We start from the raw sequence: 20300 nt of genomic DNA, 5'->3' as shown, positions 1-20300 counted from the left end.
AGCGCGACTACATTTTTACGAGACGATTCTCTTACGTGTCTAAACCGTTCGAACGTTTTTGACGTATCTACTCGAGTAACTAAGTCAAACCGAACAATACGGTGCTTAACTTTTTAAGAACCAAACAGTGAAACAATGTGTCGAAACCAAGAAGGAAAACGTCAATTTTGTAATTTTGTCAAATCGCAAAAAGTGTATTAGATTAACAGACACATTATAGAAGCTCATTACGCAAGTCGGGGGTGTAAAAATAATGAAATAATTAATGATATGAAATATTTGTAAAAAGATTTTTATTTGTGTTATATTTTCTTTATTTATAAAACTTCTTTAAATTTCACAAAATTTCAGGATCTAAATGAAAGAAAAAACAGTGAATAAAAATGTACCGAGCTACATCTAGAAATTCTTTTCAATAGAATTCAATCATGAAACGTCCGAAAAAAAATTTCACATGATTCAGTGTTGCGTTGACTTTGGTCCTTAATACATTCGCTTTGACACAGACAATAAATATCTTTAAACGAAAATGAAAAGAATAATATACGAGCACGTCCCTTGATCTCAACTATTCTATTAAAGTTAAAATATAGACTAGGTAGAAGTCCTTTACCGATTAATCAACGGAGAAAACACGCTTCTATTTTCGTTCTTGTCACACTTCCTATTCTTTATTTTCTTCATTTTTCATTACAGTCTATATTAATGACAAAAATTTCAGATCCCATTTAGAATAAATAACACATGATAAGATAACGAGTTACTTCTCGCAACTTATATAATTTTTAATTGACAAAAAACTCGGAGAATGGAATTACTCACGTGTTCTGTATTTATAGCAGCACCGTCACGAATATCTTGATGATCGGCACCAGAGCCATTGACCATACCAGAACCGGCGCCAGCACTTCCGCTTCCTTTTCCACCCACACCACCAGCTGGTGTTTGTGGCAAGCTCTGGAAAACAGAGAAATAGTATTGAAATAATTTATCGAGACACGAGAAATTTCTTAACACGGATTCACATTAGTCGCGCTATAAACAGCTTTTTATACGATTCTTATCGAATCATTCTTTTTACACAAAGGAACACGATTTTTAAGTTTCATTTTGATATCAACAAAGTTATCAAGTATTAAATTAAATTAAATAAATTGTTTTATGCGAAACACTGGATATACGAATTTATTAATAAAATGTAAATAAAATCAGTTATTTTAATGAAATAAAACGAGGTAAAATTGAAGAAGATAGTTATTGCTGCGCTATTTGAATTACAAGTGTGATTTACTTGAACAATTTGTAACAGAACAATAAACGAAACCACTGCACTTTATTCCCATTTCCTTGCTTTATTTCTCATCTTTCACCCTCGAACGATCTATACGTCTCTAATGGAACCCGCCTGCAGTTGCATTCGCAGAAAATCAATCTTCGTTGCTTGCGATCAAATATAAATAAAATGAAATAGCTGTCAAAATGTATTTGTATTAAAGCAACGAAAACAGGTAGGTAAGAAACACACTATTCGTACTTTTAGTTACAATGTTTCTCATAAATTCTTTATTAAAACTATTTTCGTAAAATCACGGGATCGTCGTTCTTCGAGTAATTAATTAAACCACTTCGTAATTAATTATCCTGCAATTTATCCTTAAATCTCGAAGTTTGAAACAATCAAGATGATGTACGAATATATGTACACACTTGTAATAGTTGTAATATATCGAAATTATTTTTAAGATCCACAACGATTAGTATTTTGACTAACGTCTTATTGAAAGTAATTAGAGCACCTTGATGTAAAATCAAAGAAATTTGAATAAGAAAAATAAATACGTCCGACAAAAAAATCAGAGATGAGATTAAACCCCATTTTTGGCTAAAAAATTTAACTATCCTTTTTCTGTATTTGCGTTCTCTTTAAACCCTCGATGGATGTTGTTCGTTAATTTCCCTACAACGGGATTTATAAGCGGTAACAGAAAACCAGAGATCCAAAATGAGGCGGTATGCAAAAATTACGACGATATAGTGGCGCAATTTAAAGTTGTAAATTACAGAAGGAGAAAGAAACGCGGCCAAGCGAGCCACGGTGCTATTTGTTCGCCCCGTTTCCTTAGCAGAATCTGCGCTAAAATCTTGTCTCGATTTTACCCCTTTCACCCGTTCGTTTCTTTCATCCGGGAAACCTTTTCTCGAACTGTTTTCGCCCTGTATTTCTGGCTCCAGCTTTCTCGCCTTCTTCCGTAGCGAGCGAACAGCTTTTATGAGATGGATTAGATGGGGCAAAGATGGTCGTAAAGGGAAATTTCGTCGAACGTGTTTGCACGTTCTTATTTCTTTATAGCGGAAGAACGTTGTACACAATGTGAAATTTGGGATTTAGTTAAAGTTTAACATTTAATGATGCTTTAAAGAAATTACATAACATGAAAGTATCTATAATAATTTTAATTTGTATTTTATATTTTACGCATTGAATTTCATTTATTATCTTTATCAGGTAAATCATAGAATACGAATTAAAATAAAATACCCTGAAGTTAAATAATACAGTTAATTATTAATTTGAGCTTTTATTCCAATTTGTATTATTTTAATAAATTACTATTACTAATAAACAAATAAATTTATTAGTAATATAAGATACGTATTGACAAGGTACGAAATTAATTATTTAATTTGTAGTTTAGTTTATACGTTATATTATTCTTTGGAAATTATTAGAGAAATTATTATAATATGTAAATGTAAAGAAAATATTATAGTATTTGTAGACTGCGAGAACTATTGGTATAATATATTGCTTTAACACATTTTAACTACGGAACAATGCTGTGCGATGCCATTAGACTAAAAGCAGAATTGTCTGGCGCTAGTTTCTATGAATATACGAACCCATTCCATTATCAAAGTGTACCTCATCGATTTCAATAATACATAGATTAAATGTACATATTCATGAAAGAAAATTTTATTTAATACACGAAAAAAGAAATAAAAATATGATTAAAAATGATTATTTCAAAATGATTACTTCATCGATGTTATTTCTGATTTTAATAAAATATAAAAAAGAAGAACGCGACAGATTATTATCCATATAGAATTATTATAAAAACATTGAAACGCTGAACAAACATTTTAATGCAACTTTCTATAATTGCACGTACAACATATAACTACACATACGTAAATATAATGCATAGTAGACGTATATGTAATTTACTAAACTAAATTTGCAATGTGTACTGATCGTGCATTAGAGACACGAGCGTTTGTTACTATCATAAGATTTTACCATGTTAAAAGATAATATAAATTACATTTTACAAACAAATTACTTCGCTTTAATAAACGTAATATAGATAACTGCGGATCATTTATAACTTTAACTTCAGTTATATTGTAAACTGCGAATACATTTATCTATTTACTATAGATTTTCGTGCAATGTTTGGGGAATATCCTGTGTCTGCGAATGCAGCATTTTAATAGCACTTTGCTGTTTAGACATAATGCATTATCAGTTATCTGAGACGCTTAATTGTACGAGTTAAACTTTTCCAATAATGACATCTCTCAAAATGTAATAAATGCGGGAACCCATGTATTACATTACAAGTATTATCACGTATATAACATCAATACAATACAATAAAACAAATATAATACATAGTAAATATTAGTTGGTTTTCTGAACAATGAATTCGACAGAAGAATATGCTATATATTCATAGAGGCAAACATTACAGCTACGATTTAAAATTCCTTGGATATATATACGAGGTTCAACATTATCTCGTCAAAATAAGAAGAAAAGAAACCTATTCTGTTAACAAATTTTTTATGATACTCCTTAATTTTCTTTGCAAAATTTCGTTTCATAAAAATTCGTAATAAATATCCTACGAACTTTTCCAACAACCTAATAACATCCACATAAAAAATTCAGAGGAATATAAAGCAATTCTCATATTACCTGCTCCACTTGGAAGATCTAAAAAGGATTAACAACTGCCAAACTCTAAAAAGCCGTGTTCATGATTTCTGTACGATCCAATCAATGGTTTTTAAGGAGGTAGGAGAATGGCCCACGATTACGAGGACGGTATGAAATGTCACGACATTTTGCACGCAATATCACGGTTTAATGACGGCAGCCTTTTAACGAAGGATTATGATACGCTCGTTAGATCTCTCATCAAGGGGAACTTTTCCATATCCTAGCGTTAATATCGATCGATCGCTTAATTCCAGAGAATAAGTGAAAACTAAACACAATCGCGATACGACAAAGCGTGACGTTAACTGACTTCTTAATTACATCAATCTTTTTTCATTCATCGTCGACGAATATATTGTTGCGCAAGAAAGATTGATCGTTTTTTAAACGACTGTTCCTCCATGGGAGAAACAATGAAATCAATCGGAATGAGAACGTGGTTATCGTACTTTATATTATTCTGAATGATTTGCATGAAATTGGGTGGTAATAGCGCTGATAAATGAGGTTAAGGAAAAGAATGAGAATAGAAGGTATAGCGATGAAAGATGCGAATATCATAGATGCGAAGATATTGTATCTGGGACGTAGACATTTATATATAGAGTTCAATTGTTTGGGAAATAAAAATGATCGGAATCCGGATATTTGAAACTAAAAATCGAAGAACCGTTTTTCTCCACAAATCACACTGTATATACAAGCTTTGCTAGAAATTTGCTAGAAACGGTGTGCTAGTATTATACAGTGAGTTTTTAGATATATTACAACCTAGTTGGATATACTAAAAACAGGCACAGAGTGTTGTGTTATTTATGGAATACAATATTATTCGATGGTATTTTTAATTAATTATAATTGCAATTTATCCTATGATAGAAATACAATTACAATTTTGTTAGAAAATACTGAGATGTCAAATTTGTTCCTATTTGCACTTGTATCTTGTGCAACATGATTTTTTTTAAATATATATAAATTTTAAATTGCAAATTTTTATATTTTTAAAAAATTGCCTGATTAAATTTTGGGTGTACGATACTTGTTTTAGGGCACTCACACTAACAAGCAGTGAAATAAATACGTCAGAGAAATGATATTGGTTAAGATCAGATTGCGAAATGGATATTCGTTGAATCTGATTGAAAGAGAACTCCTAACAACTGAAAAATGAAACAGGAAATTTAATCGAGCATTCGTTTTATTCGGTGGCCGACACGTGCATGACGGTGAAATTGTTAATATATTTTCTGTGAAAACTGCAATATCGATCGACTGCGTAGAAAATGGAAAGAATTTCTGCTTTGATCTGAAAAGGAAGAATAGACGTGCCTACCAATCAGTACGTAGTTCAACATGACGTTTCGTATCAGTACCGTCACATTCATTTTATTCCATACCTACACGCGAAATTTCTTTAATCACGGTTCCATGAAGTACAACCAGTTTGCCATCTACTGAGCCATGTTATTTATTCATAAAAAGGGAGAGTAAAAAAAAGAAGCAGTTGGAATTTTTAGCAAATAGGTGTACATAGAACTGAAATGAAAAATATACAAATTCTTTTACCAAGGAAAACGATATTTATTCTTCGAATTTTTCGAATACGTTTTTAAGATATTATTTCCTTTTAATTTAGCTATTTCTTTCTTCTATATTAATTGAACTATTTTTTGTCACTTCTATCAAAATAAAACGAATAATTTAATTCATGGGATGATAAATAAATTAATTTACTTTTTGCATAAAATATTCATGAAATATTTATCTCATACATTATGCAAACAATTTAAAAAAATAACTTTAAGATGATATTACTTGATTTGACCGAGTTTATAAAACCACCTAAACATGAAACTGCAGAAGCACGAATCTGAACCCTTCACGTAGCTTTTCAATCCACCGAACAAAGGTGTGTAATTAAAAAGGAAGAAAAAGAACGTAATTACGAAATCAAGAATCACGTAGAGACCAATCCATTAGCGTCTCTCGTCGTAGAAGCATCCGGACCCGGTCATTCAGCCTCAAATTACCCTCGTGAAAACGCGGCTAGAAACGCGGATTTAATTGCTATCGTTCTCCGTTTCCTAAAATCGAGGACGCATGGTACGCGTGATCGTTCACGGTAATCATAAAATCAATAGCAGTCGAAGCAACACACCGGAGGTAACGTTGAATGGTTCGAAGAGGAGACACGAAAGACGCCAGAACGACGACGACAACGACGACGACCACGATGACGGGGCTCGGTTCCATTAAAAACGCTTTCAAGAATGGAGGTCGCGAGTCGATAAAGCGATATTTGGCCTTCCTTAATGGATCGCGGCCGATCGAATGGCACTTTGTAGGTGGAAAAGAGGAGTTGCCAGGTCGATAGAGAAGAACAAGGCTCGAACAAGTGGAAGGAAACGAAACAGAGAGCGAATCGGTGCGCGAGAAGTAGCAAGAGAGTGTCGGTAACGAAAGCGAGGCCTGGGTGCAACCTCGAGGCCACCCATTCCTGCTACTCACCCCATTCTACGCTTCGTCCCCCACTCTCTCAGCTTTTATTTCGTGTATTGGTAATAGCATAGAGTGCTTCTCTCTCAAAGTAATAGAGGCTTGAAGACCCTTTAAGTGACGTTCGCCACTTTACTATCGCTCTTTATTGACGATCCTCCCCCTCCGCCGCTACCTTTATTCCACGCTCCATCCACCTCTGGTATCTTTTATCGGCCGCGAGTAAAAAAAGCACGGGCAACCCTACCTGTCGGATATTTCTTCCTCTTTGTTTTTCCTCGAGGAAGTTGATAGTGGAAGGTCGTTCGAGATAGTTTCATTTATACGATGATGGAGCGATCTAGAAGGAAACTGGAGTCGATGATCGAGTATCGGTAAGATCGTTTGAATGGAGGAAGTTGGGATATTAAGGAAATACAAAACTAGCGTGCTTTTTTTTTTTAATTTAAGATTATTATACAAGTAATTCTGGATATTTTTTTTTGTAAAAGCAATTCCGTTCATTTATATGATAAAGTAATCATGTTTTTAATAAAAGTGTTGGAAGACCGATCGAAAAATTAATGTAATATCATTGTCTCTAAATATTAGTAGAACTAAAATTCTTGATTTTATCTCGTGACGTTTGAAACAAGAACACAGTCATTATAGTTATGCATTTAGAATTCCTTTCTTATGTTTCTAACTACTAGTTATCATTTTCTATAAAATTCGAGAAAACGCTGCTTCGTTCTAGCGACGAAACGTTTCCTCTGCGATCTCTAACGTTGCATCAACGTACTACGGGATCATAGCTGAAATTCAGTCGGCTGATGCTTCTTTGAGACAGTTCGCGTGTTTCTTATTTTGGGAAATCTGGAACGAGAATGTTTTGGTCAGTAACTCGCGCGCGTTTCCGCGTGCCGCACTCGGCGGGATGCACGCTGCTCCTTTTCGCCGCATTCGCAATTTTAATTTTTAATTATCGCGCCAACTATGCCCGTGGAAAACTTCACTCCGTTTGCAACTCATCTATGCTGAATATGCGATATGTTTTACACGCCAAACCCCCCAAAATACCGTGGAATATTAAAAACTTTTTTAATTTCTTGAAATACACTTTCCAATAATTATACCTAATGGAGAATTGACAGAAGCTGAGAGTTATTCTGCAACAGCTCACAGAAGTATCTGAATATTTCTATTATACTATCTAACGTCTATTATTCAGTCAATACCATCGCAGATATCATACTAATTTTTGCATAATCTATGTTCAAGCTTATAGTAAAAAAAGTACTCGGTAATGCAACATGAAAAAGTACCTGTACTTCGTGTATTGAATTTAAAAAATCAACCTCCAACCCCTAAAAGTCGCTAAAAGTTTCTATAAAAAGTCATAAAAGAAACTCCAACTATTTCATTTCATAATTAAAATACCAAACAGTGAGTAAATAAAAATAGGAAATACCTAAAGTAAAAGTTTCGAGTTATTTTCAATTTTCACTCTCGAGAACGATACCAACGTGTACGGTTATGAACCCGATGTACGCGAGGAACATTAACACCTCTCGATATTCTTGTTTTTTAAAACGCCTCTGTAACGACGTCGTTAAACATCATTTAAACAAGCGGAACGACCCGATCAGCGTCTCGTCGAGGAGTCGATCTTCGAATTTCTCGCTGACGAAGATCCATTATTTCCGGCCGCGCTTTCGTGGCTCCCTGTACACGATTACGTACGTTTGCAGATTGGATCTAGGCGACGCGATCGTTTCCAAGTTATGGCTTTTCGATAAGTGGAGAATACACTCCTTGCGAGATTATACTTCGGGTAGTCTAGCGCACGTATATGCATATGCGAACCTAATACGTTCCAAAGAGCACAATGGACGAAAGTTCGTCTGCCTCGCAGCAAATCCTCTCAATTTCCTGATCGAGTCCCAAGATACGAGATACAGCCACGTACGTTCGACGAAAAATCTCATAAATTTGATGATCGACGTTTCTAAGAACGAGGAAGAATTATGGTCATATAAAAAAAGACCGAAATTCACATTGTGGCGTATAAAAACATACCGTGCAAAAGGAATCGAGGACGAGGAGACTTGTTAAAGAGTTTTATTTTTATCCGCGAACAGAAAGGGAAGTTTCACATTCAACGAAATATGAAAGAAAATTATTTTAATTTTATCGTTAGCAACGATCTTTGACCTATCGATGAATAGGGGAAGAGAAACGTTGTTTCGATCTAAATCAACTTTGCGATTTTTAGAAAATTGTAACATTTAACACACATTGTTTAAATTTGTTGAGGTTATTAGATGTGTGAACAAAGAAACGTGTGGATAGATTGTAAGGTAGAAAATATAATTTAATATAGAAGTGTAAATACAAGTAGGAATATATATGTAAGCTGGTCCAGATCCGCACGCTAGCAGTGTTACCTTATGACTAAAGGAACGCCGAAAAAAGACGTCGCACGTGTGCCGCTTATCGTCTGTCGTCGACGCATTCTTTTGTCTATGCGCTATAGACGACATCGGCGCCTTGTGAAAGCCGAAGACCAGATGTAGAGTTTTCTCAGAAGTATCTATCACTTCAACAAAATTTATAGAATTAATCGGCATGATTCACGAATGGCCCGATTACCTTCTAATGACAGTCACAGTAAATTCTATTCTAAATACGTAGTCACACCGATTCCATGATAATAAGGGAAAGGAGATAAGAAATTAACTGAGAAACAGAACTGCACTTACATCCACAAAACATCAGGCGAATTTGCATTCTTGTTATTCGCCATCGACCTCCGTAACACCATTAACTCTTTGCGTGGTAGGAATAGCAAATTCCGTGCCACGTTAAACTTCGTAACAGAACCGAACTGTTAATCGATCTTCGAGAACGTTGTAGCCTTCGAATTTTCTGATCGAATCGCTCGGTAACTTTCGTCCACCTTCGACACGAACGTTCTCCATCCGCCTTTATCGTTGCGCGTGTCCTTGCTTCTCCCGTGCAGCGATTCGTCTTTATCAAACGCGGTAAAAGCAAAGAGTGACACGGGTGTAGGACGGGTTGCCGCGTAGCCAAGAATTCCTCGTGGAGACTGAATTCTCTTCAGACGAACACTACAAAGTGCAGCCTAAAAGAGCATGTAACTCGTTTTTATGAACGTTCCTGTCGGAGAAGTGGGAGAAAGACGCGAGGCAGAAATGTGGAAAGAGCCGCGACGAAAGGAAAACGGAAGGGTCTTTGCCGTTCGAAAGATTAAATCGCCGTGAACATATTTATTCGGCCTTTCAAGCGGAGGCCATGGATACCATATTCCTTCAAATGGGATTTTATGGAGCGTAAGGTACCGCGAACACCCTTTTCTATAGCGATCGATGCAAATTGACGTTTTGTGCAATCGTTTCCGTCGCTTCGGTTATTCAAGACTCGCCTTTGATGGAAACTTTGATGATGTTTCGAAGAGTTCCTTTAAAAGTTTACGTTTGTTAGTGTATAAGTTATGTTTCGCGGAGTAAGATGTAATAGTATAATAGACGTGACTAGCAAAGTGTAAGCGGGAGTGGAAGAATAATGCGACGTCGAATAGTAATATCGTAATAATGAAATAGTATTGCATCGATGTTTGCAATTTGGGAATTAAAATTTCAATAATTCTTAGGTAATTTAGTAATTATCGATACAACCATCAGAGTGAGGAAACTTAGCTCTTAATATTTCATGGAAATTTTGTAGGTTAAAAATTGTCGTTATTATTATTTAATTTGTACTTTACAATTTGTCTAGCTGGACATTCGGTAAATTTTTCTAACTTTATTGCTAAATAACATGTGAATGTTTACCCTCAGCGGGATACCATCTTCGAGTTGTAGGTTTGAACAGCGATGAATTTGAATAATTTTTTATAAAATTACGTACTTGTTTCGTATATTTTCTATCTTCATGTCATTGATACAGATTTTGTATTTTAGTCGCGTTACTGGTTGAAATTTTTATAATTTGTACGTAATTCAGGTGTGCAGCGGCACAAGATCGCGAAGAAAATTCCAGGATTGAAGCGCACGTGTTGGCTACATGGCCCGCGGAACAACGTCCGAGGCCTGGGACCTATGGAAGAGCGCAAGGGCCTTTGGCAAAAAAGAAAAAAAGAAAGCTCGGAACAAAGAGGCCCAGGCAACACGCGCTAGTAATATTAATAAACGTACTGCTAAATTAATACGCCGAGTATTCCTCTGGCATCCTTCGCGTCTTACACCTCAGGTGCATTGTTTTTAATGCTTGAACAATTATTTCGCTTGTAGTAGATACAAGCGGAACTACAGTCGATTCATGCAGGTTGCTCGTGCGACTGATTCTCCTTGATATTTTCAATTTTTCTTCCGCACAGCTGCCACACTCGAGGAAATTATTATTAACAACACGAAGCATCGTGACACGGCGAACTTGGAAGGCTGAAATTATTTTTCTTCGAGTGCTGCTTGATCGCCACAGAGTGGCTTGAAAACGTTTCATCGCACGACAGACGCTTAAGGCTAATGACTTTCTGTATCGCGTTATGAATTTTAATGAGATTCATAATTACAGCTCGTGACTTCCACCTCACGAAAGGAATTAAAGATAAAACGCAAAGGGTGGAAAGTGATCAATCATTACAGTCGTTGATCTTTTCTTTTCTTACTTCCAGCATTACGAACTTTTCTTCACGAAGACATATGTATACTGTAGTTCATAAATATTGGAACACCTTCTGGCTTCATATAAAATGTGATTAATTGGTAAATTGGTTTAAATCATCAATGAAATAAATAAATAACAGTCTTTACATATACAGTGGACAAACGAAAATTTATAAAATAAAAAGCGTAAGGAGACATTATAATTTTATAAAATGGATCTATGTTTAATAAGAGCAACGACTAAATAAAATATATAGATGAATGAGAGACTGTTATCAAAATGGTAAGAAATATTTAGTACCAAAGTTACTAAAATTCATAGTGTATCGATATTAAATTATCTTCTATCCGTCATTATATGTAATAACTTCGGTATTCATCAACCTTTACTGTAAATCTGTAATTATTTTTCTTTTAACGCTTTATCATGTGTGACAAAATCAGAATATAGAACTCCAACGATTTACTTCGCATCGTTTTTTAAAATTCTTCTGGAAATAAATTAAAATTCCAAAATTTCAGACGAAATGTCCTCTTCATTCTTTCCCAGATAGAACAAAATCAGTCAGCAGGAAGATCTACCTCGCAATTCCAGCAGATTCTCATTAAGATCTTTTAGCAAAGTCGATTCACGGGTATAAAATATGGTCGTGGCGCCGGGCGAATAAAACTGCAGCTTCTCGATACGGAACAAAAGTTCCAGGTTCTCTTGAAAATGGAATAAAATTTTACGAAGGAGACACCAGCCAAGAGAAGGAAGAAATCCTCTTTAATCCGTCCGCTCGACGTCCGCGTGCTAAGTTACGATATTCCAGGTTACCAGCCGAGCTAGACGAGAAAGGTCACGACTTTGAGATCGATCCTTTATGGATCGATAATGAAACTTAATGCCAAAAGCGTTAATACAAACGATCTTGGCTTTCGTTAGTCGATAAACACAGGTAGTCACTAGCTAGTTTAAACGAAGAAGCTTCTCGCTAGAGAGAACAGCGACCGGTGGCACGGCCATCTTGCCCAAACTACGAAAGTTTAATTACCTGTAAAACGTACGAACCAACGGAACGCTCGACGAGGCGTTAAGATTGTTAAGAAATTTTGTGTCCTCGACGAACCGTGAAACGAATGCCGATTTTTTTCATTGCTTTTTTTTCTTCTTCTTCCCTTTTTTGGTGTCTATCGTGTGTGAATAATTGAATCGTGTGAAAGTGTGTTGGCTGATGGTTAATTCAGTGAAAAAGATTTCTTTGTTGCTTTCAGTGGAATGTGATTTATGACGAAACTTTTTAGGAAGAATAATAAGCGTTAATTGAACATTGATTTTTGTAAAAAGTCTCTTGTTAAATATTTGGAATTTCTTTAATAATATAATGTCTAGGTTTATTGAAAAGGGATGCGTGAAAAGTTGAGAATAATATGGAATATAATTTATAAAAGAGTTTATGTAATTTCCACTTATATAACAAAATTTATATTTTTATTATCAAAACCAACGCTTCTAAAAATTACAAGACACAATTAGACTTCCACCGAGTGACGCTAATAATTATTTATATTTAATACTTATGTTTAATAATAATGTATAACTAATTGCATAATCTATTAACTTATAGTGATATAACTAAGAAAAAAAAACCTCCACCAGTGATACCTTTCATGATTATTCTCAGACACCAATAACGAATTACATCACAAATTGCTGTATATTCAACACGTGCATCGAGTTTCGCAGAAATCAGCCAAGGAATCTACGCTGAGAAACATCGCTCACCGTAGTCATAATTTTCCTCCTTCAGTTGCTGCTCATTGTAGAATCGCAATTTCCAGCAACGCGCTATTTTCATCGCACATTTCGCCGTCTCGCGCTTCTCTTCGTGCTTTTCCTCGCGGTCGTTCTCACCCTCGTGGCGAGCAGCGGTTGTGTCGCAGCTAAAACGAACTTCCTAACTGAACTGAAATATCCGTTATGATCTGCATTCTCGTTGGTCTGAGTGCAAAAACGTAACGAGAAAAATAAGGAGTAAAATGTGCGAACATGCTTGTGAAAGGGGTAGTAAAAAATACGTATCCACCGTAATAAATTTCTAGTCGCACTTTCACTTGTATTCCTTTTCGCGATTAAGTCATCTACAAGGACTAAACGTCAGCCATAAATCAGCTTACACGTCTTAATCACCCTGTCTTCGAAGCCGACCACGCAACAACCCTTAACGTGCCAACGACCGGCAGCTCACCTTATCAAGATCTTAATTAACATATTACACAAACTACGCCATAAGACCTTGTTAACCCGAGAGATCCACATCACTATCTACCTTGACAGCTGCTACTGCACACGAAGTTCAGTGGAAAAAGACAAATAATCTCGACAGACGGACCACACGTGCAAGATGACTATGAACTGAATAAAATATGAAAATCGGGGCATCGAGAAGGCTGAGCTTTCAAGGCAAGAGCATCCAGAAACGACTATAACGATTTTCATGGTAAACATTTGCCCATAGCTCACGCTTGCTGTTGCCGTTCAAGTTAAATTGCCTTCAAAATTGCATCCCCCTTGGCGTTATAATGGTAACCCTCGGCCTGACTCGGATCGTTCGCATAAATTTCACCCGGTGGCCTCTGCCAGAACTCATGGTAGTTTGGCCGTGTCGGTAATTGACCGATGACAACGATAAACAGCAAGTCTTATGTTGATCCGTCAACGATCACGACGACGAAACGTTAGAACCTGCTCATCGCGCCATTTCCACCCCGGTTATTCCGTTTGCCAGCTATTTCAGGAATTTGCCGAATTTAGCACGTTACAGTGACCTTTTGCCCCACGATTCGCGAATTTTGTAACTTTATTGGACTCGTGAGCTTGTAGTTTATCGACATGAATCCTGGATTTATGTTTCGCGAGAGGATAGCGAAGTGTTTATTTCACTCTAGCGAGATTGTGGTCACTTGTAATTTAATTACTTTTACGTGAGAATATTTTATGAATACGGTGATTTATTTCAATATGATTGTCACGTGATATTTCATTAATAGTTTTAATACGAATTTTTGATGAGTAGAAGGAAGTGATTTAACTTTGCGAATAATAAACGTTTGCTGTGGTTATTTTTAATTGCAATTATTTTATACGAATTTATTACGATAATTTCCAATTTTGAATCTAAGTACAAGTACGACAATAGCATTAAATATTCGGTTAGAACTGAATTTTCAAAGATCTATTTTCTTCGTCGTATTAGAAAGCTTTTTTATGCCAATGCAGAGGGTTGCAGTTTATCTGGCTATTACGAGGCACTATATTAAATACTAAACATTATATTGAAATTAAGTTTAAATTTTGAAATGTACTTTTATGCAAATCTAAAACAAGGGTTGAAAATTACTTGGTTATTATAAAATTCTATATACATACTTAAAAAAAATGTTGAGAACACTGGTATAGATTGATCTGTTCGATCACTAAACTACGGAGCTATAAGATTAACGATTACTTCGAAGGAAAGTTGTAATTTTCTCGTGTATGCATATTAATAGAAGATTAAAGATAAAAACTTGAGCAAATAACAGCACAAAAATTACACCTGCATGATATAACGTAGAGACGAGAAAATGTAAGATATATCAATTCATGAAAAAACATTTAAAGCCGCTAATTACTATGATAGCTAATTTTATGTAAACGTTGTTTTCCACGGGAGCTCCGCTGCTTATCAAACAAAGTTCAACATCAATTTAACTTTTCATATTTACATAACAAAACGAACCAACATTTCATTAAACTGCTAAATAAAAAAATAAAAAAAAAAAGAACAGAAAACCAAATAAAAATCTTCCGTGATATTTCCATTCGATGAAACTAATAAACAATATAGTCGAACCAATAAAAATAATATAACATAATTCATAAATCGTAATTATTATACAAATTACGAGTGTGTATAAATTTGCTTTTTAGGATGGGTAGCTCAAGAAAAGGACAGTTTGTTTTTTTATCGCTTGAAAAGTTTTGAATACGACGTCGTATTTTCTGGTTAATTTCGTGGTAAGAGAAATATCCCCGAGCTGATTGCGTAAATAGAAATCCAGCGATTTGCTTGCATTAATCAAAAGGAAGCAAAGACGACGGAACATCGATATACGTTACCGCCTGTGCTCGAGAAAGCATGAAATATTTCTGTAAGTGAGACGTCGCGACGACTGGTCTTATCCTTAGACTGATTTCGAAAATCGCGTCATTTTTCTGTATCTACGCTGAGACGGCAGGCTAAGTAAAATAGCAGAGAATCATTTATGTGCAGGATATAGCTCGAACCAAGTTTTTCTCAGGCTTACAACGAAATAGTTCTTCATATGACGTTTCGTGCTTTGATCACAATATTTCTAGAAATTTTTAATTGAAATTTTCATTGCCGTCCAGGATTAAGAAATAATTATTAAATTAAAATACGAGTAAGTATGTAATTAATACTAAAATACGATGTGTTAGCATTTGAGAATTAAAGTTGCAATAAATATGCAATTCTATCAACTTAATTCGATTTAATGTTACATTCGTTACTCCTTGTAGCCGCTACCCCGAGTATCATGGAATCACATAATTATAAATATCTTAATATATCTTACTCTTGACACTTTATACATTTTCGCATTTGTGTTCATGTTTATCCTACTAAATAGTAAGGGGATGCAATATTATTCAAAATTCCTTAAAGTACCGCTCTCGAAATACAAACCAAAAAGTCCATCTGAACAAAAACTTTTACACAATCCTATATTATACAAATCCAGCAACCAGTTCCATCTTTTATCCGCACACCAAGTCACAAGCACGATATTTCCATCGTTCGCGGCTAGCTGCTTGAATAACTCTCCATCTAGTACGGCAACAAAAGCTTCCGAAATAAGGAGAAGAAAGTAAGGCGACTGTGAAACAAAACCACGTCTGGTTCAAAAGCTTGAAATTCTCGAGCGAGTGGCGCGATACGAGCGGTGCTCGTAAGGACTTCCTGGTGTCCAATTAGAAGACGAAAATCCATTTAATACGACCAAGGCTCGAAAAGCTCGGGCGCTGGATATTCCGTGGCGACGAACTTGTCCTCCTGACAAAGTGTCGGATTCCGAGATAAAGGCACAATCACAGTCGCTTTCTCCGCTTTATATTTAGCAATCCGTGGACGTCTCGTCGGAGTCTGGTGTCCGCTGCTGGTCTCTCGAAGATACTCGAGACAACGGCCACCAGAAGAAGCCAGAAACGAGAAGGAAGAGGAGAAGGAGAAAAGGGGTTGGAAGAAGTCGAAGGGAGAACGAGGAGCACGTAGGGCGCGATTGAAGTGGACAATGGATGTTCTGTCGGAGCACAAAGGCTCTTCTGTCGAAACCGGCGCCATCCGAGATACTCGTCTGAGAAACAGGGACGAGCCGAGGTCCAAGAGCCCCTGGGATTCTTAGTAATAAGACACGGGACTATCGCACGGGGGTGAAATACCGAACAAAGTCGTCCTCGTACAAGCGTTAATTCTTAAGCAACGAATCATTTCGACGATCCTTCGAACCGATACAGTGGATCTTCTTTGCCCTGGGGTTTTACGATGTAGGGTTTGGAGATTGGTTTTATATGGTTTTGGTTTAGAGACGTTTTAGGGAACGTTTGAGGAGATTGAAGGTGATGAGGGATGGGATTGGATCGTGATACGGTGTGATTCTAGTTTGGTTAATTTCGCAAGTAAATGTTTGCTTCTAAAGAATACGCGTATTGTGGAATGTTTAGCCTTGGGTAACATGTGATATTGGAAGTAATTATTCGATTGCTGATTTAGAAGTTCGTGCGTTTTATGGTAAATTCAATTAATACTAACGCGAGTAATGTTAAAGTTACATACGCGATGATAAAAAAGTAACGTATAATAAGAATTGTAAATTTATCTTGAGATCAAGTAATCGCAATATGTTTCGAGTGTGATAATGCTATCGACATATTTCCCACATTGTTTTATACGAAATACTTGGTATGAATAATGTATAAGAAGGATTTTGAGTTGGTTGTTAAGGAGGAAGCTAGCAAAATATTAGATAGGCATTAGGTCATTTCTATTCGAAACCTAACACGAGGAAGAGCTCAAGAAAATACGATACTATATACAATGATTTTGCTTCCTACCTTCTCCCTTTCATTTCCTTCTTTTCTTTTACTTTGCATTCTTTCATTTCCTTTCCTTTGCTTTCCTTCCTATTTCCCGTCCTCTTTTTTCTTCTTTTCTTTCGCTTTCAAATTTTTCCCTTCAATGCTTCCTTCCTCTTTTACCCATCGCAAAAACAAAACACTATGCTACATGAAAATTTATATTTTTATAACATAATTGATCAAAGTGCCTCTACAATAATGGACATAAATCGCTTTCACAAATATACTTTAGCCAATTATAACTTTTAGTCGTAAAATGAATACATTTTTATACGAGAAATGTGCGAATAACGTTATCTTCTTGCTTTGCTACGAAATATGAACGAAAAGTTTAAATCGGTATAACTACATACTATAAAATTATACAATTCATTACGTGTCATATAAAAATCCATTTCACATGTTCGTTTTAAAACACCAACCATTTAGCTTTCCATTCCTATTTATCACACTATAGTGTGACTCCATGGCCTATAAAATTAGCATATATCCACTGTCCAGGCTGTTTCCCAGAATGTTCGGCACCAAAACCAAGATTAAGTACCGATGGCTGATAGATTTACGCTGTATCTGTTTCGTTTTGGTCGAACGTGAATTCTAGGAATTACGGTTGCTAGAAAACATTTGTGCGATAAAAAAGAACCCACTTTTTCAACAACAAAAAACAACTTTTATCCTCGCTTTCGATTGATTAATAATACAACATACACGCATTTTCCACGAAATATTCTTCCTTTTCTTTTCATATATTTCCCTCTTCCAATTCTTTATCTCGACTATCGTCTCGCAAAAAATATTCTGCAAATCTCCAATCAACACGCGTCACATCTCCATACGTTGTTCAGAATACAACCGCGCGCATTTGAGACTGTACAATGTATACAGTGTACACACTCGGTATATTTCGTTCAAGCTTGGTGGAATTCACTCAACTTCAGTAGAATTTGTTTGAACACGGCAGAGTAAATATTTAACCATCTTCGTAGTAATTCGCACGATTCCTCACGCGCGATAGAATTCGCTAACAACCGCAGACGCCATTCGTTAAACATCTGACCACTTTCGTGGCAATTCGCATAGTTTTTCACATCGATCACTGTAATCGTGCATATCTTTGTTAACCGCATACACTCCACATTTACCTGCTTTTTATTTTTGCTATTTTACAAATCGCGATTACAGCTATTCGCGCGAGAATTCGCGTAACCTCAATAGAAACTACATTTCGAAACTACCAGAGATCATCCGTGTAACCCAGACAGTTTCAACGTATCGCAGGAAACGAGATCTTCTGTGCGACAACATTAAACGCGTCCGGTCACTATGCTCCGTAGTCTTAACGACGTTGACAAGCGTTGAATCCGCGTGAACAAGTTGGACGCCGTTAAACGCGGATGAAGAGAACAACGACAACGGAACACAGCGTATGTAAATCGCGGATAGAAAGCGTTCGCCGTACGCATAATGGCTTTCCAATGTACCACCTGGCGCGAAATATTTATCGGCCAATGCATGGAGATAATGGAAGTGCAAACTGGAATTTATTCGCTTTCCGACGAAAGGACTCGATTTCACGGCGTCCTTTCAAGCAATTAATCTTTCGAATCTCGCGAAATGGTATCGTATCTGTTGTTTCACGGTCAGCCGTAAAACGGAAGCCTGGCCTCGTCGCTAACTCTGTCACCACGCTGAATGCTTCGTACTGTTATCGATAAGCACTATGAAACGCGTATACTGACGACAACTAGGATTATCGAACGCTTTGTGATTTTGATGGATACAATGGATAGAAATAGCGTGTTGTTGTTATTGCTGTTGCTGCTGCTGTTGCTGCTGCTGTTGTTGTTGCTGCTGCTGCTGTTGTTGTTGTTGTTGCTGTTGCGGAATTATGTTGCGGGAAGCGTTAAGAACTGGTTGTGGAGCAGTGTACAAGTATTGCGTTTTTCTATAGACTACAGTGGAACTGAAATATACAAAATTTCCTATCTTTTCAGTCTTGTTTCATGATATTTTCTAACAAAAGTAGTACAAGTGAAATTTTTTATGTCGAAATAAATAGACACTGTACAAAGCGCAGTTTAATTAGTATTTTTAATATATCGTTAGATACGTACCTTCAAGTGGTAGGAACAAATTTAGTATTTCAAATATTTGATAATTAAGTGGCAGTATGAACGTACGAGGATAATGTTGGTGAAAAATTGGGTTGCTTGTTATTATTAGAACAGTGGCGGTAAAAGAATATGAATCGAGAATAATTAAAAATAGCAACGCAACGAGCATCCAGTTATAATATACTCTCGCATTTTTTTCAACCTAACGATGATGATACTTGTTCCGATAAAATAGTTCCGAATTGTACGTCGATATGCAAGTTAACTCTTCAAACTATCGATGTCGCGAATTTTTTTTATAAAGTTTACCTTGTATATCGGGAAAGTGGGTCGATAGCGGCAAGGAGATATACGTGCTTGATTTTTCGAAAGATGAAAACAGAATACGCTGAATGGTATTTTGAGTATTTTGAATATAATTGTTCAAATCGAAGATACTCGTATTTAAAAAAAAAAAACATACTTTGAAAGGAGGTATGTGTTTCTCCAAAACAGGATAAACATGGATTACAAGTAGAAAATACAAAAGAGTTAAGAGTATACTTTTTTGAATATTCAGTAACGAGAAAAATATATAGAAGCACGTCCAGATGGATTTTCAGTTGTATAATTCTGTCATTGATCAGGCACAGGCGACATCTTCTCCAAACATATAGATAAGTAACAAGATGCTACTTGTATGAGCTTCTCATACCTATTTGTCATGTACGTACGAATATATTTTCTTTTCAACCATGCAAAAAGATCAGTAGAAAACGTAGTAAAAGGATAAAGTATAATTTTCTACGTTTACATGTCCTTCGCTTTATACGTTTTTAATAACTGCAGAT

At 36.0% G+C, this 20300-nt stretch overlaps 1 protein-coding gene across 2 annotated transcripts in view; it reads right to left on the bottom strand.

Moving 5' to 3' along the window:
* LOC139989680 (uncharacterized) overlaps positions 1–20300 on the bottom strand; it is a 643240-nt gene that overhangs the window by 68147 nt on the left and 554793 nt on the right. For both annotated transcript variants that reach the window (XM_072008183.1, XM_072008182.1), the window contains exon 5: positions 823–957. In XM_072008183.1, coding sequence (XP_071864284.1) covers positions 823–957 — 135 coding nt within the window. The remainder of the gene's footprint in view (positions 1–822; positions 958–20300) is intronic.

The sequence above is a fragment of the Bombus fervidus genome, chromosome 8 (assembly GCF_041682495.2).
Source record: "Bombus fervidus isolate BK054 chromosome 8, iyBomFerv1, whole genome shotgun sequence".
Lineage (NCBI taxonomy): Eukaryota > Metazoa > Arthropoda > Insecta > Hymenoptera > Apidae > Bombus > Bombus fervidus.
Note: the sequence above shows the minus strand (reverse complement) of the source record. Positions and strands in the feature narration are given on the sequence as shown.